Raw genomic sequence first — 23,661 nt, forward strand, 5'->3', positions numbered from 1 at the left:
AAACTTTTGTTTCTTCGACACTGTCTGCATCTGGGTCATACCTGAAACGTGATAACCAGGCTCTGAGGGTGGCCAGTGCTCTTCTGGCTGTGCCCGTTGGAGATTGTAAGAGTACATGGCCATTCATGAAATGGTAGTTGCATAGTGCACTGTATGGATTTATTTTAGAGTGGATGAAGGTGAGCAGGTGGCGAGGCTTACAGGAGCCTATTGAAGTGATTGTTTGAAAATTAGATGAAAACATTATGATTGGTTTTTGTTTATGCCACAAAATATAATCTTGACTATTAGTCCAGACATCATATTAAGGGATTCATTCTATATTCTTTCACACCTGGTTAATCCCCTGACAAACCCATGGAACTCTAACCAATGGAGTACTGTGGATGACATGAAGCATACTCGACAGGAGGCAACCCGTAACCACCCCGATGAAATTGTCTGTTAACTGTATGTTGACACACTATGTGCAAACAAAGACTGGGGGAGAAAGACAAAAAGACAAAGAGAAGGGCGGTTGTGGGAGATGCCAAGTAGAGACATACATAAATTACGTAAGTATTCTAAAAACAGCTTATCAAGAAGCAAATTATTAGAATCAGTTATGCTAGATTGTGGTTGGAGCTAAAAACTACAGGACGGTAGCTCTCCAGTAACAGGGTTGGAGAACCTGATCTAGAGAAAGTAACGGTGGAACTATTTTAAATCTGTCAGCAACTATTGTTCACAGCACTAACCGGGGCTATCGTTTAAGTTGGGTGTTATAACAGTGATACATTGGACTACAGATATGCTTCCTAGCTTATTCTAGCAAATTCACAACTATTGTATGATGTGAAAACTGAAAAAAAACGGCAGCTATCCCTTTAAGGGGCCCATAGTGGACAAGACTGGACAGAAGGGGGCCAGGAGAAAACCCCAGCCATGGCATTAAGACCTTATATTGACTTTGGTTGGTGAGTCTCACCAGGGTTCTCTGTGGGTTTGAGGCCCTCCTGGCCCTTAGGCAGGAAGCCCCCGTTGGCCCAGTCCAGCATGGGCTTGACCTGGTCCTCTGGCCCCTCTGACTCACATGGAGGGAATGGCTTCTCAGCACGCAGACTGGCCATCTGAGAGTGAGGGGGAAAGAGAGGAACGGGAGGAGGCAGGGTTGTGGAAGAGGGAGAAAAGGTGGGGTGAGGGAAGGAGAGAGGGAGGGGAGGGAGAGGGAGAGGTAGGAGGTTCGGTGGAAGATAGAGAGGTTGTAAATGAGAACTTGTTCTCAACCAGCCAACCTGGTTAAATAAAGGTGAAAAAAAGAATAATATTTTTTTGTTAAATACAATTGCTTATGTGAGTATACCTTTTAGGGGAAATATTATAGGCCTATTTAACAATGAAAAGGAATTGTCTAAGTTAAATTAAAATATCCATGTGACATTGTAACATACAAGTATATAACTTGACATTTGATATTCTTAATTTAATAAAACAACAAACTTTTAAATGTAGTTTTTATCCTCTGCACCCCATAAAAATCATATCCCACTTGTTGTGTCTGCCAATCAAAGCGCCACTACAGTCATAGAGGCTCCATGTGTAGCAAGTAAAGTGAGAGATCATTGTTATTTGTTGCTATTTGTAGACAAGGACAGGAAGCACAGCAAAATGTTGCCTCAATTAGCCTAGCTAGCTAGCTGGCTAGTTTAGGTAACTTCTCTTCTCCGATTTGATGCAGTCAACACAGGCACTGTCAGATGGGACTATAAATAACATATGGCATCAACAAGTTAGCACGAGTTGACTAGGCTACATTGCATCTCTCTCTGCCTCTCCCTGTTTGCTCAGCACACACCTTACACACACTGGCACCTCCCCCCACCTGCTTTGCTGCAGCAGAGCGCATTGTCTCTACCTTGCTGAGCAAGTGTTCAGGTTAAAAACATAGCGAAGTTAAGGAAACACATGTATTACGAAAATCTGAATACCCCCCCAAAAATGTATGATATTTTTCAAATTGTAACATTATTTCAAATTCCCATACCTACTGTCTGTCTGTTTGTCGGTATTGTGAAGTTATTAACAGGCCCTAGTATTGACATCAAGGAAATGCAGGGAATTTCCCGGACCCTGTATTGATATTAAAAATTAATATACAGTACCAGTCAAAAGTTTGGACACACCTACTCATTCAAGGGTTTTTCTTTATTTTTTACTATTTTCTACATTGTAGAATAATAGTGAAGACATCAAAACTATGAAATAACACATATGGAATCATGTAGTTACCAAAAAAGTGTTAAACAAATATAAATATATTTTATATTTGAGATTATTCAAAGTAGCCACACTTTGCCTTGATGACAGCTTTGCACACTCTTGCACACTCTGTGGTAAATTCAATTGATTGGACATAGGGCTGTGGCGGTCACAAAAATGTAGTCAGCTGGTGATTGTCAAGCAAATAACTGTCGATCTCAAGGTAATAACACACACTTTTATTTTTAATGCAATTCTAAAAATGGCTAAAAACCTGTTTTTGCTTTGTCATTAGGGGCTATTGTGTGTAGATTGATGATGGGAAGAAACGACTTAGTCTATTTTAGAACGAGGCTGTAATGTAACAAAATGTGGAAAAAGTCAAGGGGTCTGAATACTTTCCGAATGCACTGTAGAGTAACCAACCCTCCCCCACACATCACACATATATACACACACACACACAAATTAATCTCTACATTCTTCTTTGCCACCCTCCTCCTCCCCCTCCTTACCTCCAGTGTCTGGAAGATGGCCCTGCGGTAGGATGCCAGCTTGGCGTAGGAGGCTTGGTTGAAGAACTTGGGGAAAGCAGTGATGGAGTCCAGCTTGTCAGCTGAAACCTGGTGAGGATGATTTGTGGAAGCCAAGGACAAGACATTAGCAGGTGGAGATATGGAAGGTTAAAAGCTCAATCATTGCTTTACTGTAAAACAAGGTCCATATTCACAAAGTGTCTCAGAGTAGGAGTGCTTAACTAGGATAAGGTGCCCCCTGTCCATGTAATGTTATTCTTTATGATCTACAAGAGGACTGATCATCGACCAGCACTCCTACTTCGTGTCTCATGAGCCTCGTTTACACCTTTCACTAATATGTGGGGTTCATGATCTTATCAACATGATCCAATCACTATCTAATCAAGGTTTATCTTTCATCCATCCACTGTGTCCGCATTTTGACCAGATTTCCTAGTCCCTCCCTGTATGCAATTTCTTTGCATTCAGATAATATGAATGTATTTATTTATTTTAAGAGACGATTATTGGTATTCAGATTTGTCTATACTTGATTGATTTCCAGACACAATGCTTGCCTGACTACCTCCAGATGTGGTCAGGACGATCTGATCACAACCAGATCACAATTGTCTACACCTGTCTAAAAATGTGGGCACAATCAGAATGTGGACAAGATAATGTCAAAAGGATGAATGTTAGCCCCAGGTATAAACAGGGCTTTTGTCAATGCTGACCCTGAAATATAGCAGACTTTATGACAGACATGATAACATCCAAAACGTTCCTCTCTGCCAAAACAATGATGGAGTGTTGTGATTGTTGTGAGTACACAGGGTGGGAACCATCCTCCTCAATTCTCACCTCAGAGAACTTGCCATCACCGAACCACTGCAGCCACCTCATGCCATGAGTGGCTTGTCGTTTGCCCGTGGCGCGCCAGGTGACCACGATGCCTGGCCACCAGGAGAACCCCTTGATCTTCCCCCACACCAGCTCCCCAATGCCAAAACCCTTGTTGTCCTGCGAGGGGAGAGGACGGGGGACAGTTTGAGGGGTAAAGAGGTGTGTGTGTGTGCGAACTAGATTTGGAGTTTGAAACAGGTGGGTCTTTGACTCTAGGACATGTCAGCGCATAGACAATCCGCCAGGTGCACATCATTATAATGGATATACCACTGCTAGGGGAATGTGGGTTCCATTAGTCTTGTTGTGGATACAGGTTGGCCTCCAAACACACATTACAAAGACTCAGTCTTACTATGAGACTATGTTATACTTCATGTGTCACTGCCACTGACTAACCGCACAGCTCTGTAGACCTGTGAGGTTACAGACATCAAAGACAATGGAGGCAGAGATGTACAAACACACACAGTCAGTCATGCTCCAAACACACATTGTCTCTGCAGGTGGACAAACAGAAGGGATGGGAGACTTCTATGATATTATCCACATTCTCCTCTCGTTTTGACCAAAACTTAACTCCCTCTTCTATTGGCCCTATATTCCCCCCTTTGTCCTCTCCCTTCTCTCTCCCCCTTCCTCACTTCCTCCCCTCTCCCTGTCTCCCCTCCTTCCTTCTCCCTTCCTCTGTCCTCTATCCCCTTCCGTTACCTTGTACTCTGGCTGGCAGGCAGGCTCTGTGGTGTTGGAGGAGGTGCTCTGGGCCGAATCCTTAGAGTCCTGCTCAAGGAGCTCCAGGGAGGGGCTCTCAGGGACCACGGACACCAGTGGCCCGGGGCCAACACTGCAGGCCAGGCTCTGTGGAGAGAGAGAGACAGGTGGGAGGGGGAGAGATGGGAAGGAGAGAAGGACACAACGCATTAAACCTTAGTTGGGATTAGGGTTGCAATAAATTCCCTGGTTTTCCCGGAATCCCGGTTGGAGGATTCCTGTTTATTCCCTCCAATTCTGACAATCTTCTTTATTGAATGTTTCCGGAATTTTGCAACTAGCTTTATGAGAAGGTTACATGTTTTGAAGTGTATTAAAACCTATGTGTAATTACACAATGTTACCAAGTACGAACAACTGCTAAATCTGTATGTGTTTTTTTGTTTAATTTGGTCCCTATCCACCTGATGTTCTCCACTCCACCCAATCCTAGTTCTTAGCTCCATCAGTGTGTGTTTTAGCATAGTTCTCTTGACCCAAATGGACTCCCATATCTACCCAGATAATCCAGACCATCAATTTGGCACCTACTCAGTGTCCTTTAGTCCAGACCATCACCTTGGAACCTACTCAGTGTCCTTTAATCCAGACTAACGCCTTGGAACCTACTCAGTGTCCTTTAATCCAGACCATCACCTTGGAACCTACTCAGCGTTCTTTAGTCCAGACCATCATCTTGGAACCTACTCAGTGTTCTTTAGTCCAGACCATCACCTTGGAACCTACTCAGTGTCCTTTAATCCAGACTAACGCCTTGGAACCTACTCAGTGTTCTTTAATCCAGACCATCACCTTGGAACCTACTCAGCGTTCTTTAGTCCAGACCATCACCTTGGAACCTACTCAGTGTTCTTTAGTCCAGACCATCACCTTGGAACCTACTCAGTGTTCTTTAGTCCAGACCATCACCTTGGAACCTACTCAGTGTTCTTTAGTCCAGACCATCACCTTGGAACCTACTCAGTGTTCTTTAGTCCAGACCATCACCTTGGAACCTACTCAGTGTTCTTTAGTCCAGACCATCACCTTGGAACCTACTCAGTGTTCTTTAGTCCAGACCATCACCTTGGAACCTACTCAGTGTTCTTTAGTCCAGACCATCACCTTGGAACCTACTCAGTGGTCTTTAGTCCAGACCATCACCTTGGAACCTACTCAGTGTTCTTTAGTCCAGACCATCACCTTGGAACCTACTCAGTGTTCTTTAGTCCAGACCATCACCTTGGAACCTACTCAGTGTTCTTTAGTCCAGACCATCACCTTGGAACCTACTCAGTGTTCTTTAGTCCAGACCATCACCTTGGAACCTACTCAGTGTTCTTTAGTCCAGACCATCACCTTGGAACCTACTCAGTGTTCTTTAGTCCAGACCATCACCTTGGAACCTACTCAGTGTTCTTTAGTCCAGACCATCACCTTGGAACCTACTCAGTGTTCTTTAGTCCAGACCATCACCTTGGAACCTACTCAGTGTTCTTTAGTCCAGACCATCACCTTGGAACCTACTCAGTGTCCTTTTCTCTTTTTGATGTAATTAGCAATATCACTGGTAACTGAAATAAAGCAACCTTTTTGCAGGTACTGTAGACTGACAGAGAGACACACAGGGTATGAGAGAGACAGAGAGAGGAAGAGAGAGGTGATGAGAGAGTGAGAGACAGAGAGGGGGAGAGACATAGAAAGAGGGACTGAAAGCAAAAGAGAGAGCACAAGAGGGAGAGTGAAAGAGACAAGGAAAGAGAGAGATAAAGAGCCGTTGAACATTGTCAGTCACGAAGGGCAGACGCCGAGCACTTAAGAAGGCACTTTTGAAATCTCATCACATGATGGACTGCAGACAAGCATGTTTTAACTGGCTCACGCTGCAAACAAGAGACTTCAGAAAATAAACCACGAGGATCCAATTGTACACTGACTGTCACTCCTTCCAGGCCGCAGCGTTTCACACAAAGGCAGCCCCTATGGTTGTTGTGTGTGTCTCCAACGGTTTGGTTTCTCCTCTGTACCTACCCTCTCATAGCTGCTGTTTGAGCGTGGCAAGTGTGTGTGTGTGTGTGTGTGTGTGTGACTGTTTCAGAGTGACAAGTCATTCTTGTCGGATGGTGTGTGTTTCTACAGGTGCTGTCTCATAATTTCTCAGAGAACTGACAGAAGACACACAGAGCTACATTCCTCCAGCCACATGTCATGTCCTGTCCTGTCCTACTCTGTTAGTTGTGTTAATGGCAAGGATGTTGCCATGGTTCAGAGTGATTTTTTTATTTCACCTTTATTTAACCAGGTAGGCCAGTTGAGAACAAGTTCTCATTTACAACTGCGACCTGGCCAAGATAAAGCAAAGCAGCGAGACAAAAAACATTACACATAGGATAAACAAAAGTACACTCAATACAACAATAGAAAAATCTATATACAGTGTGTGCAAATGGAGTAAGAAGGTAAGGCAATAAATAGGCCATAGTAGCGAATTAATTACAATTTAGAAAATTAACACTGGAGTGATAGATGTGCAGAAGATGAATGTGCAAATAGAGATACTGGGGTGCAAAAAGATCAAAAAAGTAAATAAAAACAACATGGGGATGAGGTAGTTGGGTGGGTTATTTACAGATGGGCTATGTTCAGCTGCAGCGATCGGTAAGCTGCTCAGATAGCTGATGCTTAAAGTTAGTGAGGGAGATATGTCTCCAACTTCAGTGATTTTTGCAATTCATTCCAGTCCTTCGCAGCAGAGAACTGGAAGGAAAGGCAGCCAAAGTGTGTGTTGGCTTTGGGGATGACCAGTAAGATATACCTGCTGGAGCGCATGCTACGGGTGGGTGTTGCTATGGTGACCAGTGAGCTGAGATAAGACGGAGCTTTACCTAGCAAAGACTTATAGATGACCTGGAGCCAGTGGGTCTGGCGACGAATATGTAGCGAAGGCCTGCCGACGAGAGCATACAGGCCGCAGTGGTGGGTGGTATATGGGGCTTTGGTGACAAAAATGGATGGCACTGTGATAGACTGCATTCAGTTTGCTGAGTAGTGTGTTGGAGGCTATTTCGTAAATGACATCGCCAAATTCAAGGATCGGCAGGATAGTCAGTTTTACGAGGGTATGTTTGGCAGCGTGAGTGAAGGAGGCTTTGTTGCGAAATAGGAAGCAGATTCTAGATTTCATTTTGGATTGGACATGCTTAATATGAGTCTGGAAGGAGAATTTACAGTCTAGCCAGAAACCTAGGTATTTGAAGTTGTCCACAGATTCTAAGTCAGAGCCGTTCAGACTAGTGATTGCTAGTCGGGCGGGCGTGGGCAGCGATCGGTTGAAGAGCATGGATTTAGTTTTACTAACATTTAAGAGCAGTTGGAGTCAATGGAAGGAGAGTTGTCATGGAAGCTTGTTTGGAGGTTTGTTAACACAGTGTCCAAAGAAGGGCCAGATGTATACAGAATGGTGTCGTCTGCGTAGAGGTGGATCAAGGAATCGCCCGCAGAAAGAGCAACAGTATTGATATACACAGAGAAAAGATTCAGCCCGAGGATTGAACCCTGTGGTACCCCCAAAGAGACTGCCAAAGGTCCTGACAACAGGCCCTCCGATTTGACATACTGAACTCTATCTGAGAAGTATAGTATGACTACCTAGTCATGTATCACAGACAGGATTGACAGAATATATATTTTTAATATCAAATGTCTAAGGTACTGTTAGAACAGAGTAATTCATTTCTGTGGGGGTGTCAAATTTGAATGAAAAAATATGTCAAATCAAATATGACTCAGAAGTGGATTTGTTTATCTTTGTGAGAACATAAAACAACAGAGCTGAATATTTTTGACAGACTAGATGTGAGCCCTGGGGTATATAGTGTCTGTTCATTACGTTGCTGCATATTCAGTCTACTCTGAATGGTGTGTGTCCACATGTAGTGTGTGTTCTCACCAGAGGACTGCTGTGGTGCTCCAGCTTGTTCTGGCGTCCTCCCCTTCTCTGCTCGCGGCTGCGTGGTTTGCTGTGAGTGGCCAACAGACCGGCCTGGAAGATGGTCCTGGGAGAGGGTCTCTGTCTCAGACCCGAGCCAGACTCTGAGCCCCCCACTCCTGCTACCTTGGCCTTCTGCTGTAGAGAAGACACACAGCACTGCTAAACCATGGTTGACCAACTCCCTGCCCAATATGGCTGACCTTTGGACCATCATAAGAAGGTTCATGTCCATTCCTGTATCCTAATTCTACAGCGCACAGTGTCTGGCTACGAGACAACATCATCACCGTTCAGGTTTTGTTGATGAGATGGGGTTCAATACAGACTAACAGCAGGGCTAACTGGTTCTCCTGTTAGGATCATCACTTTGAGCACTATGCATTTGTGCAGATAGTGTTCTCCTGGCATTCGGAAAACCCAGATTCGTTTGTCGGACTGCCGGATGATGAAGAGTGATTCATACCTCCAGTGTTCCCACTGCTCCAGAGACCAATGGCGGCGAGCTCAAAACCACTCCAGCCGACACTTGGCATTGCACATGGTGATCTTAGTCTTGTGTATGGCTGCTCTGCCATGGAAACCCATTTCATGAAGCCTCCGACGAACTGACGTTGTTTCCAGAGGCAGTTTGGAACTCGGTAGTAAGTGTTGCAACCGAGGAGAGATTATTTTTACGCGCTACGCACTTCAGCACTCCCGTTCTGTCAGCTTTTGTGGCCTACCACTTTGCGGCTGAGCAGTTGTTGCTCCACATCACAATAATAGCAATTACCAGGGCAGCTCTAGAAGGGCAGAAATTTCACGAACTGACTTGTTGAAAAGGTGTCACGTTTAAATTAACTGATCTCTTCAGTAAGGCCATTCTACTGCCAATGTTTGCCTACGGAGATTGTGTGCTCGATTTTATACACCCGTCAGCAACGGATGTGGTTGAAATAGCCAAATCTACTAATTTGAAGGGGTGTCCACCACAGGAGGTTGCTGAGGGGAGGCCGGCTCATAATAATGGAGCAAATGGAATGGCATCAAACACCTGGATACCATGTGTTTGATGTATTTTATAACAATCCACATATTCCGCTCCAGTTATTACAATGAGCACATCCTCCCCAATTAAGGTGCCACCAACCTCATGTGGTGTCCACATACTTCTGTACATATAGTGTACCTTGAGAAGCAACTGCTCTCGATGTATCCCCTCTTGATCCCGCAATCTTTTGTCTCTTATGTAGCAGGTGTAAAAGAAACACAGACCAGACAAGTAGATTATGGTTGGATTGGATATGGTCATTGTAGTTCAGTATCACGTATTCTGAGCTAAACTATGCAGAATATTGGCCTGTTGGACACTACAACCCCATACAGTTTGGGCATGATCTGATTTATTTCTAGAGAAACTGCAGCACAATGTGCAGTCTGGTGGAGTAGATGTGTGTATCTACATGTGTGTATCTATGTATGAGTAAACTGTCCGCACGCATGTGTGTATGTGGGTCTATGTAGTGTGAATACTCACCTCACTATATGAGGAGTCCCAGCTGCAATCTTCCTCCTCAGAGGACCTCTTCCTGGTTCTCTTCCTGCTTTCAGACAACTGGTTAACATCTGAGTCTGGGGAGAGAGATGGTAGGAGAGAGGGAGAGAGAGAGCGAAAGAGAGCGAGAGAGAGCGAGAGAGAGAGCGAGAGAGAGCGAGAGACAGAGACATGGGGGACTGAGTAAAAATGGTGACTTATGAAAACACAGGGTACAGAGAGTGTGTGAGAAGTTTAGGCTTGAGAGGTGTGAGGAAGCTGCTACTTAATGCGATAGTCAAGTGTAAGGTGAGAATTTGGTCAAACGAATGAAATGTATTTATAAAGCCCTTTGTACATCAGCAGATGTCACAAAGTGCTTACAATTGAAGTCGGAAGTTTAAATAAATCTTGGCCAAATATATTTAAACTCAGTTCTTCACAATTCCTGACATTTAATCCTACTAAAAAATTCCTGTTTTAGGTCAGTTAGGATCACCACTTTATTTTAAGAATGTGAAATGTCAGAATAATAGTAGAGAATTATTTATTTCGTCACATTCCCAGTGGGTCAGAAGTTTACATACACTCAATTAGTATTTGGTAGCATTGCCTTTAAATTGGTTAACTTGGGTCACACGTTTCGGGTCGCCTTCCACAAGCTTCCCACAATAAGTTGGGTGAATTTTGGCCCATTCCGCCTGACAGAGCTGGTGTAACTGAATCAGGTTTGTAGCCCTCCTTGCTCGCACACGCTTTTTCAGTTCTGCCCACACATTTTCTATAGGATTGAGGTCAGGGCTTTGTGATGGAAACTCCAATACCTTGACTTTGTTGTCCTTAAGCCATTTTGCCACAACTTTGGAAGTATGCTTGGGGTCATTGTCCATTTGGAAGTGATATTTGCGACCAAGCGTTAACTGATGTCTTGAGATGTTGCTTCAATATATCCACATAATTTTCCATCCTCATGATGCCATCTATTTTGTGAAGTGCACCAGTCCATCCTGCAGCAAAGCACCGCCACAACATGATGCTGCCACCCTCGTGCTTGTCACACTCTGACCATTATTTGCGTTGTTTGTTTCTATGTTTTGTTTGGTCAGGGTATGGGCAGTCTATGTTGCATGTCTAGTTTGTCTGTTTCTATGTGTTTTGGCTTGATATGGTTCTCAATCAGGGGCAGGTGTTTGTCGTTGTCTCTGATTGGGAACCATATTTAGGTAGCCTGTTTTGTATTGTGGTTCGTGGGTTATTGTCTATGTGAAGTTGCCTGTGTCTGCACTCGTTGTTCATAGCGGCGCGTTTGTGTCGTTGTTTTTGTTTAACTGTTCTTTGTGTTCTTCCTTCAATAAAAGAAGAACGTTTTATAATCACGCTGAGCTTTGGTCTCCCCATTACGCCGATCGTGACAGAGCTTCACAGTTGGGATGATATTCTTCGGCTTGCAAGCTCCCCATTTTTCCTCCAAACATAACGATGGTTATTATGGCCAAACAGTTCTATTTTTGTTTCATCAGACCAGAGGACATTTCTCAAAAAAAGTATGATCTTTGTCCAGTTGCAAACCATAGTCTGGATTTTCTATGGAGGTCTTGGAGCAGTGGCTTCTTCCTTGCTGAGCGGCCTTTCAGGTTATGTCTGTCAGGACCCGGTTACGAACCTGGGTCTCCGGAGTGAGAAACAGTCACTTAACCAACTGAGCCACGAATAGTCAGCAGAACCCAGAAGATGAGGCAGACACAGCAGTACTTAAGATGGTGTATTTAATAAAGTAAAAAGGAGAAGTCCTTCAATACAAAAATGGCAAATCCAAAAGGTGGTAGGAATAGCACAAAAAGCCTCAAGAGATACTCAAAAACAAAAACAGAATTCCACAAGAGCATCCACCGGAATCGACAAGAAAACACAGAACACTAGGGCTGGGTGCTAACATACAAACACAGAGCACAGAACTGAGGGAAACTAAGGGTTTAAATACAATCAGGGCAAACGAGGCACAGGTGCAAATAATAATGGGGAACAAGGAAAAAACATAAGGTCAAAAAGCACAATGGGGGCATCTAGTGACCAAAACCCGGAACAACCCTGGCCAAATCCTGACAGAATCCCCCTAGGAACTGCTCCTGACGTTCCTACCAGCTCTCTCAGGGTGGAGGGCCCTGAACTGACGAATGAGGTCAGGATCCAGGATGTCTTTGGCAGGAACCCAGGAGCGCTCCTCGGGACCGTAGCCTTCCCAGTCCACCAGATACTGCCAGGACCGCTGCACCCGGCGGGAATCCAGTATCCGATGGACGGTATAAGCCGGCTGGCCTCCAATGACACGAGGCGGAGGGGAGGTCTGTCTGCCGGGACAAGGGGAGAAAAAACAACAGGTTTTAACAATGAAATGTGAAATGTGGGATTAATCTTAAGGGATCTGGGTAAGTGTAGGCGATAAGAAACTGGGTTAACTCTCCTGGCAACCTTGAAGGGACCGATGTATTTTTGGGACAGCTTGCGAGACTCCACCCGTAGAGGTAAGTCTCTTGTGGAGAGCCAGACTCTCTGGCCGGGCGCAGGGTAGGCCCGGGACGGCGACGTCTGTTGGCTTGTTGTTGGTACCTCTGTGAGGAACGCATAAGATTAAGACGGGTCTTCCTCCACATAAGCCGACAGCGTCTGACGAACTTCAAGGCTGAAGGCACTCTGACTTCTGCCTCCTGGTCCGGGAACAATGGAGGAGCATAGCCAAACTGACACTCGTGCGGGGACATACCAGTGGAGGAGGAGCGCAAGGTGTTGTTCGCGTATTCGGCCCAAACAATAAAGGATGACCATGTGGACGGGTTGTCACGAGTCATACATCGGAGGGTGGTTTCCAGCTCTTGATTCATCCTCTCTGTTTGGCCGTTGGACTCCGGATGGTACCCTGAAGATAGACTGGCAGAAGCCCCCATGAGTTGGCAGAAGGCCTTCCAAAACATTGAGGCGAACTGGGGACCTCTGTCAGAAACCATATCTTGAGGAATGCCGAAGACTCGGAACACATGATTAATTACCAACTCAGCCGTTTCCTTGGCAGAAGGTAACTTAGTCAGAGGGACGAACCTGGCCGCCTTTGAAAACCTGTCGATTATGACTAGGATAGTAGTATTGCCATGGGATGGAGGAAGTCCAGTAATAAAGTCCAATGAGATATGGGACCAGGGTCTGTGGGGAACAGGTAAAGGGTGAAGGAGTCCTTGAGGGCGGAGGTGAGAAGATTTGCCCTGGCAGCACACGGGACAGGCATTGACGAAAGTGGCAACGTCTTCTCTTATGGTAGGCCACCAGAACTTACGCTGGATGAACTCCAAGGTGCGACCTACGCCCGGATGACAGGTGAGGCGAGAGGAGTGCCCCCACAGAAGGACCTGAGTCTTCACTGCCTTGGGGACAAACAACCGATTGGCAGGACCTCCTTTCGGGTCCGGTTCGCTAGCTTGAGCACGTCTCACGGTATCCTCAACTTGCCACGAGATCGGAGCCACAATCTTAGCAGCAGGAAGGACAGGCATGTCCGTGTCATCTCGAATGGCAGGAGCGTAGACTCGGGACAGGGCATCCGGTTTGAGATTCTTCGACCCGGGCCGATAGGTGAGGATAAACTGGAATCGATTGAAGAAAAGAGACCATCTAGCTTGTCTAGAGTTCAAAAGCTTCGCCTGCTGGATATACTCCAGATTTTTGTGGTCCGTAAGCACTTGAAACGGGTGAGAAGCCCCCTCGAGCCAGTGTCTCCGTTCCTTCAATGCCATCTTAACCGCTAGGAGTTCACGATCCCCCACATCGTAGTTCCTCTCAGTCGGGGTAAGCCGGTGTGAGAAGAAAGCGCACGGATGAAGCTTCTTGTCTTCACCCCTCTGAGACAGGACAGCTCCAACACCAACCTCTGATGCGTCTACCTCCACCACAAATGGTTCATCCGTAGTCGGTAGTATCAGGATGGGAGCAGAGAGAACGCGCTGCTTGAGTCCTTGGAAGGCCGTCTCAGCTTCTCTTCCCCACAAAAACCTTGCATTGCCACCCTTGGTTAAAGCTGAGAGAGGGGCTGCCACCAAGCTGAAGTTCTTGATGAACTTGCGGTAAAAGTTTGTGAAGCCCAGGAAACGCTGAACTTCCTTAACGGATTTGGGGGTGGGCCAATCCGCTACCGCCCCTACCTTCCTGGGGTCCATTTGGACTCGACCGGGTTCCACTACAAATCCCAGGAATTGTACTCGGGATGAATGGAATTCACATTTTTCCGGCTTAACGTACAGATGGCTGTCCAGGAGGCGTTTGAGTACTTGTCTGACATGCTTAGTGTGTTCTTGAAGGGAGCTCGAAAAGATGAGGATGTCATCCAAGTAAACAAACACAAATATGTTAAGCATATCCCTAAGCACATCGTTTATGAGCGCTTGGAACACCGCTGGGGCGTTGGTCAGGCCGAAGGGCATCACCAAGTATTCATAGTGACCAGTAGGCGTGTTGAAAGCGGTCTTCCACTCGTCACCAGGTCTGATCCGCACAAGATGGTATGCGTTCCGCAGGTCAAGCTTAGTGAAAACAACTGCTTCCTGGAGCAGCTCGAAGGCTGTTGCCATAAGGGGTAGCGGGTAACGGTTACGGACGGTTATGGCATTGAGTCCCCGGTAGTCGATGCAAGGACGTAATCCACCGTCTTTCTTGGCCACAAAGAAAAACCCTGCTCCCGCCGGGGAGGTGGATGGACGCATGAGGCCTGCTTCCAGAGCGTCCTTGATGTAGGTATCCATAGCAGCTCGTTCGGGTGGAGATAGGGAAAAGATCCGACCCCTGGGGGGGCAAGTGCCCGGAAACAGTCGATGGGGCAATTGTAAGGTCTATGGGGTGGTAGCATGGTGGCCCTCTGTTTGCTAAACACCAGTTTGAGGTCATGGTAACACTCGGGAACTCGGGTCAGGTCGATGGATTCTAAAGACTCGGGAGTAGAACTCGGGGAATTCTGGAAAATACAAGTAGCTTGGCACGTAGGACCCCACTGCTTGATAGTGCCCACAGACCAGTCGATGTGAGGGTTATGGCTGTGAAGCCAGGGGTATCCAAGGACGAGAGGGAACTCGGAACAGGAGATCAAATGAAAGTTCATCAATTCCTGGTGTTGTGAGACTGAAAGTCGCAAGGAGGTAGTGACATGAGTGACAAGTCCAGATCCCAAAGGGCTTCCATCCAATGTAGTGACCCTCATGGGTTCACTTAGAGGTTCAGAGGGAACGCCATTCTCCTTCGCCCAGACACCATCCATGAAGTTACCTGCGGCTCCAGAGTCTACCAAGGCTTGAAGGTGAAGCTTGTGGTTGTCCCAGGAGAGGGTGACTGGAATGAGCAGACGGGAGTTGGACGGATGGGAGGAGGTTATGTTTCCCGTTACAGTTCCCCCGGTCTGTACGGGACAGAGCGTTTCCCTGGAGCCCGGGACACGTGGAACGGAAATGGCCCGGTTTGCCGCAATATAGACAGCGTCGCTCCCTCATCCGGCGGTCTCTCTCAGCCTGGGAGATGCGTCCAATCTGCATGGGTTCCGATGGAGCCAGCGAGGATAAAGGTGGGGACTCGGAGCTGGGACTGATAGGGGCTAGAGGTCTACGGTTGAGTTCTCTCTCTCTCAGACGCTGGTCAATGCGTGAGGCCAACTTGATCAGGGACTCGAGATTGTCCGGTGGTTCCCGAGTGGCCAGTTCATCTTGGATAGTGTCGGAAAGGCCTTTCAGAAAGCACACCGTGAGCGCCTCGTTGTTCCAGCCACTTGCTGCTGCCACCGTGCGGAACTGGATGGCATAGTCCGTCACGCTGCGCCAACCTTGGTGGAGAGTCAGGAGCTGTTTGGCTGAGTCAGAACCACTGCTTGGGCCTTGAAACACTCGTTTGAATTCCTCAGCAAAGGCAGAGTAGCTGGCACAGCAGGAACTATGGGCATCCCACACAGCAGTAGCCCAGGCCAGGGCTTTTTCCGACACCAGGGTGATGATATAAGCGATCTTAGACCGGTCGGTGGGAAACGACGAGGGTTGTAGCTCAAAGGAGAGAGAACATTGGGTGAGAAACCCTTTACAAGCACTTGGATCACCTGAGAACCGTTGGGGAGGTGGAAGACGAGGTTCAGCCAGGGGGTTAACTGCCATGGGTACGTGAATCTGAGGTACTGGGACGGGAACTGTTGCCGGGGTAAGACGATCAGATATTTGCTTAATGGAAGTCAGCATCTCCGACAGAAGATGAGAATGTCTAGCCATTAAGGCCTCTTGCTGAACCAGGGCGGCTTCGTGGCATTGGACAGTCTCCTGGTGGTGGGACAGCATGGCAAAAAGGTCCTGGGAACTGGCTGCCTCTGGGTTCATTTTTGGCTCTGTGTTTCTGTCAGGACCCGGTTACGAACCTGGGTCTCCGGAGTGAGAAACAGTCACTTAACCAACTGAGCCACGAATAGTCAGCAGAACCCAGAAGATGAGGCAGACACAGCAGTACTTAAGACGGTGTATTTAATAAAGTAAAAAGGAGAAGTCCTTCAATACAAAAATGGCAAATCCAAAAGGTGGTAGGAATAGCACAAAAAGCCTCAAGAGATACTCAAAAACAAAAACAGAATTCCACAAGAGCATCCACCGGAATCGACAAGAAAACACAGAACACTAGGGCTGGGTGCTAACATACAAACACAGAGCACAGAACTGAGGGAAACTAAGGGTTTAAATACAATCAGGGAAAACGAGGCACAGGTGCAAATAATAATGGGGAACAAGGGAAAAAACATAAGGTCAAAAAGCACAATGGGGGCATCTAGTGACCAAAACCCGGAACAACCCTGGCCAAATCCTGACAATGTCGATATAGGACCTGGTTTACTGTGGATATATACTTTTGTACCGGTTTCCTCCAGCATCTTCACAACGTCCTTTGCTGTTGTTCTGGGATTGATTTGCACTTTTTGCACCAAAGTACGTTCATCTCGAGGAGACAGAACGCGTCTCCTTCCTTAGTGATATGACGGCTGTGTGGTCCCATGGTGTATATACTTGCCTTGAAACACATCCCCAGGTACACCTCCAATTGACTCAAATTATGTCAATTAGCCTATTAGAAAAGCCATGACATCATTTTCTGGAACTTTCCAAGCTGTTTAAAGGCACAGTCAACTTAGTGTATGTAAACTTCTGACCCACTGGAATTGTGATGCAGTGAAATAATCTGTCTGCAAACAATTGTTGGAAAAATTACTTGTGTCATGCACAAAGTAGATGTCCTAACCAAATTGCCAAAACTATAGTTTGTTAACAAGACATTTGTGGAGGGGTTGAAAAAGGAGTTTTAATGACTCCAACCTAAGTGTATGTAAACTTCCAACTTCAACTGTACATACTGTATGCGTCTACAGTAGAAACGACAACACGATATACAGACAATAAGGAAATGACTTTGATAGGAATGAACACATGTCCAAAGTTATTATGTGTAAGGAAAACAACAAGGTAGGCAAAGCGAGCGCCAGCAAGAAAACATTCAAATTCTTGCAAGACTGTGCAAATATACTCATACTTGATCTGCACAAACATGAGTGAAATACGGTGGGTTCTCCTGGAAGAGAGAAGTTGATCTGGCTCAGTAAAGCCTCAAACATAAATTGCCCGCAATGTTGAAATGGACTACTTCTGTGTGAATTAATAGGAGGCAGGACACACTGTTGTTCGAAAATACAACTTGTTCGAAAATAATTTGAAATTGACAAGTTCAAACACAGCCTATAGATAATTAGCAGGAAGCGCATGTTTACTGTCCTGTTGCGTAATAATCACATTTTGGAACAGTGAGTGAATTCTGAAATCACGTGCATAAAACAACTCACACTGGGGCAACCGTTAGAGATATTTGAAACTCACATGTGAAAAGGTTAATGCGTTTGAGCCAACCATTTGCACACACTGTATATAGACTTTCTTTTTTTATTTTGTGTTATTGACTGTACGCTTGTTTATTCCATGTGTAACTCTTGTGTTGTTTGTGTCGCACTGCTTTGCTTTATGTTGGCCAGGTCGCAGTTGCAAATGAGAACTTGTTCTCAACTAGCCTACCTGGTTAAATAAAGGTGAAATATATATATTTTTAAATCAGTTGTGTTGTGACAAGGTAGGGTTGGTAGACAGAAGATAGCCCTATTTGGTAAAAGAAAAATTCCATATTATGGCAAGACCTGCTCAAATAAGCAAAGAGAAACCACAGTCCATCATTACTCAAGACAAAGGTCAGTCAATGCAGGAAATGTCAAGAACTTTGAAAGTTTCTTCTAGTGCAGTTGCGACCCGGCTTTAAACTTCTTCACAACAGTATCTCGGACCTGCCTGGTGTGTTCCTTGTTCTTCATGATGCTCTCTGCGCTTTTAACGGACCTCTGAGACTATCACAGTGCAGGTGCATTTATACGGAGACTTGATTACACACAGGTGGATTGTATTTATCATCATTAGTCATTTAGGTCAACATTGGATCATTCAGAGATCCTCACTGAACTTCTGGAGAGAGTTTGCTGCACTGGAAGTAAAGGGGCTGAATAATTTTGCACGCCCAATTTTTCAGTTTTTGATTTGTTAAAAAAGTTTGAAATATCCAATAAATGTCGTTCCACTTCATGATTGTGTCCCACTTGTTGTTGATTCTTCACAAAAAAATACAGTTTTATATCTTTATGTTTGAAGCCTGAAATGTGGCAAAAGGTCGCAAAGTTCAAGGGGGCCGAATACTTTCGCAAGGCACTGTAGCTCTACTGTAAATCAACTAGAGAGCTTAACATATTTTAAATGTCCCTTTCCAGTCTTGCTGCCATGCATGTTTGCTATTATCGGTGTTGTATGTGTTCCTAACCTGCAGGTGAGGCAGCGTCTCCGTTCTGCTTGGGGCTGAAGGGGGAGGGCGGCTCAGCAGCGGTCAGCGGGCTGTTCTCATTGGTCATCTCTGCGCCACTGTCGTTCTCTGATGGTCCCTCGGCTGCAGGAATGTCTCCGTTCACCTCAGCCTGGGGACGACAGAAGATGTGCTATCAACTCAGTTAAAAAAACAGCAAATCAGTCCAAGCAAACCACCCCAAACAGCAGCCAACTGCCTATAGAACAGTTAGCTTCCATCACAAACCACCCCACCTAACAAATAGAGCCTTAACTTAACATAACATCACACAACAACAATTGTCATCAAAAAAGCTCGGAGCATTCATCAGAAAACTTGCATATTAGCAAGTCAAGCTAAGGGCAGTAATTTCCTATCTAAGTGTGCATATGTGCTTTCACTGTGCATGATTGGTGTATGTACAGTATGTAAGAAATGATGCAGATTCAGAAATGGTGTCAGTCTCGTGGCAAGAATCAAACGTGTATGGACTGCTAGATTTGAATGACTCAGCTGTGGTGCCTGTGTCCCACTTCAGCACTCATCTCTTCCCCTTGAATTACACCCTTTAATCTAGAGAGACAGCCAGTAAAGGAGTGATGAAACATTAGGCGGTCTCTCTCGCCGTGGCTGCAATAGCATTGTGGGTCTATAAATCACATGACCCAGCGTCCTCTTTGCTAATTCTGCCACTAAGACAACACTACAGTTTTTCTCAATCGCATACAAGCATTTTTGGAACAATGTTGTCAATTTTCAAAACAATCCACTTTGTGTTTTTTTGCAAGACCGTACATGTGTTTTCCAAATGAAGTGGTCAAAATTGCAAATTCATTCATCAAAACAACACGACTGCCAGCAAAAAGATTAACCATATTTATCTCGAGTCCAAGCAGACAGAACAGAAAGTTAGTCTATGTTTAAAAAATCCCAGGAGATCACTACATTTTCTTTGCAGTCACTAATGATGATACAAATGTCTACCCCTGTTTGGACCCCAGGAAGAGTAGGTGCTGCCTTGCCAACAGCTACTGGGGTTCCTAATAAATACTAATAAAAGTACAACTATGCAAAGGTTAAGAATTATGGGCAATTACTCCCCCTTTATGCATATTTCACACAACAATTTCATACACATCAAATCAAATACTATTCCTGTAAAAACTAAAATAAAAAACAAGTACATCCTGTTCAGGATTCATTCATCTGTATCATCACAATCCATCAGCGAAAATGTTTTGCAAATTCGGCAAGCGGGCAGCCAGTTGGGGAACCATGTACATGGTATGACATGTTATGACACTGACAGAATGATTTAGAATTTCATGCAGGAGTATTTACTGATTGCCTGAAACAATGAACAAATTGCACACCTTTATCTTCTGATTAAAACAATGTGTTAATATTCTGGAAACAAAACACTTAACACTGAATGTCTATCCACTGATAACATTTGCATTTAATGTTTTGCAAAAGGTGATCTAAGATATGTAAAGTTGAAGTCGGAAGTTTACACACAACTTAGCTAACTAGATTTAAACTCCGTTTTTTCACAATTCCTGACATTTAATTCTAGTAAACATCCCCTGTCTTAGGTCATTTAGGATCACCACTTTATTTTAAGACTGTGAAATGTCCGAATAATAGTAGAGAATGACTTATTTAACCTTTATTTCTTTCATCACATTCTCAGTGGGTCAGAAGTTTGCATACACTCAATTAGTATTTGGTAGCAGTGCTTTAAATTATTTAACTTGGGTCAAACGTTTCGAATAGCCTTTCACAAGCGTCCCACAATAAGTTGGGTGAATTTTGGCCCATTCCTCCTGACAGAGCTGGTGTAAATGAGTCAGGTTTGTAGGCCTCCTTGCGCTCACACACCTTTTTCAGATCTGCCAACAAATGTTCTATGGGATTGAGGTCTGGGCTTTGTGATGTCCACTCCAATACCTTGACTTTGATGTCCATATGCCATTTTGCCACAACTTTGGAAGTATGCTGTGGGTCATTGTCATTTCCGACCAAGCCTTAATTTCCTGACTCATGTCTTGAGATGTTGCTTCAATATAGCTACGTAATTTTCCTTTCTCATGATGCCAATTATTTTGTGAAGAGCACCAGTCCCTCCTGCAGCAAAGCACCCACACAACATGATGCTGCCACCCCCGTGCTTCACGGTTGGGATGGTGTTCTTCGGCTTGCAAGCCTCCCCCTTTTCCTCCAAACATAAAGATGGTCATTATGGCCAAACAGTTCTATTTTTGTTTCATCAGACCAGAGGACATTTCTCCAAAAAGTACAATCGTTGTCACCATGTGCAGTTGCAAACCGTAGTCTGGCTTTTTTTTATGGCGGTTTTGGAGCAGTGGATTCTTCCTTGCTGAGCTGCCTTTCAGGTTATGTCAATATAGGACTCGTTTTACTGTGGATATAGATACTTTTGTACCGTTTCCTCCAGCATCTTCACAATGTCCTTTGCTGTTGTTCTGGGATTGATTTGCACTTTTCACACCAAAGTACGTTCATCACTAGGAGACAGAATGCGTCTCCTTCCTGAGCGGTATGACGGCTGCGTGGTCCCTTGGTGTTTATACTTGTGTACTATTGTTTGTACAGATGAACGTGGTACCTTCAGGCGTTTGGAAATTGCTCCCAAGGATGAACCACACTTGTGGAGGTCTACAGTTTTTTTTGAGGCCCTGGCTGATGTCTTCTGATTTTCCAATGATGTCAAGCAAAGAGGCACTGAGTTTGAAGGTAGTCCTTGAAATACATCCACAGGTACACCTCCGATTGACTCAAATGATGTTAATTAGCCTATCAGAAGCTTCTAAAGCCATGACATCATTTTCTGGAATTTACAAGCTGTTTAAAGACACAGTCAACTTAGTGTATGTAAACCTCTGACCCACTGGAATTGTGATACAGTGAATTATAAGTGAAATAATCTCTCTGTAAACAATTGTTGGAAAAATGACTTGTGTCGTGCACAAAGTAGATGTCCTAACCCACTTGCCAAAACTATAGTTTGTTAACAAGACATTTCTGGAGTGGTTGAAAAACTAATTTTAATGACTCCAACCTAAATGCATGTAAACTTCCGACTTCAACTGTAAGTCAGGTAAAAAGGCAAGAAAATAATCACATGGTGCCATCTTTAATGTTATTATTTACATTTTTATGCACACAAAAACTACATAGTGCTGCTAATTTTAATTGTTGTTTGTTTATTTAATTTGCTTACTTAAGGTTGTGTTCATTTATACCTGCACTAGGGAAACTTTTGTTGGTTGTTGTTTTTCAATATAAAACTTGATGAAATGATTTCAGTATGTGTATCAGTACTTTTTGAACATTTCCAGCACATTTTAACAATAGCGCGATAATACTGATAACCGTACTCTATAATCGTGATATGAAATGTCCCTACCATTTCATCTCTATCAATGGGTATGCATACTTTCTGAAGGAGCTGTAAATCCCCCTCTGTAAATGGTATGTTCCCACTGCAATGAGCCTATACTCCAGAGTTTGTTTATTGTTCCGAAATTGTATATTCTGTATGATGTCTATGTTGGCTTGTGTCTGTATTCCGTTAGTATATTTTCTATTGTAGTACCTTCTCACTAAGTCAAATTACGGGTGTATGTGTAACAGTATAACTTTAGACCGTCCCCTCGCCCATACCCGGCCGCGAACCAGGGACCCTCTGCGCATATCAACAACAGTCACCCACGAAGCATCGTTACCCATCGCTCCACAAAAGCCAAGGGGAACTACTACTTCAAGGTCTCAGAGCAAGTGACGTCATCGATTGAAACGCTATTTAGCGCGAACACCGCTAACTAGCTAGCCATTTCACATCCGTTACATATGTAAATATACTTGGCGAATAAAGGTCATTCTTATTCTGATTAATAGCTTTGTAGCTTTGTCTTCTGTGGAAGGCATTTCTACATAAAAAGACCCATGAGGATTAACATGTGAAATTGATAGGAGCATATCAAATTGGATGTAAACACAAAGCTCAGTCTATATTTTGGGGAAATTAAGGCATACATTTTTCTAAAATGTTCCATCTTAAAAATGTGGAATGAGTAAAGGTTCATATGGAAAAGGGGTCTTAGAAAACATGTACCAGAAAAGGAAATACATAACACAGTAATGTTTCATTAAAGACCCTTATCAACTAATATCAAAACTGACATTTAGTTTTGGAGAAGTTATTTGACTTCTGTAAGTTTAAGAAAAATGACCTAATGTCTTGTCATTCTGTTAGCAAAAACCCACATATATTTATGATCATTTCTAATTTCTCTCCCTCATGATGGAGAATAATGAAGGTTCACATACAGTGGCTTGTGAAAGTATTCACCCCCTTGGCATTTTTCCCATTTTGTTGCCTTACAACCTGGAATTAAAATAGATTTTTGGGGGGTTTGTATCATTTGATTTACACAACACTTTGAAGATGCAACATATCTTTTATTGTGAAACAAACAAGAAATAATAAAAAAAAAGAACTTGAGCGCACATAACTATTCACCCCCACAAAGTTAACACTTTGTAGAGCTATCTTTCACAGTAATTAAAGGTGCAAGTCTCCAGCTTCTTCAAGTTGGATGGGTTCCGCTGGTGTAGCAATCTTTAAGTCATACCACAGATTCTCAATTGGATTGGTTTTGACTAGGCCATTTCAAGGCATTGAAATGTTTCCCCTTAAACCACTCAAGTGTTGCTTTAGCAGTATGCTTAGGGTTATTTCCTGCTGGAAGATGAACTTCCGTCCCAGTCTCAAATCTCTGGAACACTGAATCCGTTTC

General features: G+C 44.4%; 1 protein-coding gene across 6 annotated transcripts in view; it reads right to left on the minus strand.

Annotated features, from left to right (window-relative positions):
* Nucleotides 1-23,661, minus strand: part of LOC135528085 (DNA (cytosine-5)-methyltransferase 3B-like) — a 77,022-nt gene that overhangs the window by 28,881 nt on the left and 24,480 nt on the right. For 5 of the 6 annotated variants that reach the window (XM_064956877.1, XM_064956879.1, XM_064956875.1 and 2 more), the window contains 7 exons: nt 18,818-18,968; nt 9,920-10,014; nt 8,362-8,538; nt 4,374-4,520; nt 3,621-3,779; nt 2,754-2,861; nt 968-1,109 (listed from right to left, as the gene is read on the minus strand). In XM_064956877.1, coding sequence (XP_064812949.1) covers nt 968-1,109; nt 2,754-2,861; nt 3,621-3,779; nt 4,374-4,520; nt 8,362-8,538; nt 9,920-10,014; nt 18,818-18,968 — 979 coding nt within the window. The remainder of the gene's footprint in view (nt 1-967; nt 1,110-2,753; nt 2,862-3,620; nt 3,780-4,373; nt 4,521-8,361; nt 8,539-9,919; nt 10,015-18,817; nt 18,969-23,661) is intronic. The other variant, XM_064956881.1, reaches the window with a different exon arrangement.

This window comes from Oncorhynchus masou, chromosome 33, assembly GCF_036934945.1.
Source record: "Oncorhynchus masou masou isolate Uvic2021 chromosome 33, UVic_Omas_1.1, whole genome shotgun sequence".
Taxonomy (NCBI): Eukaryota; Metazoa; Chordata; class Actinopteri; order Salmoniformes; family Salmonidae; genus Oncorhynchus; species Oncorhynchus masou.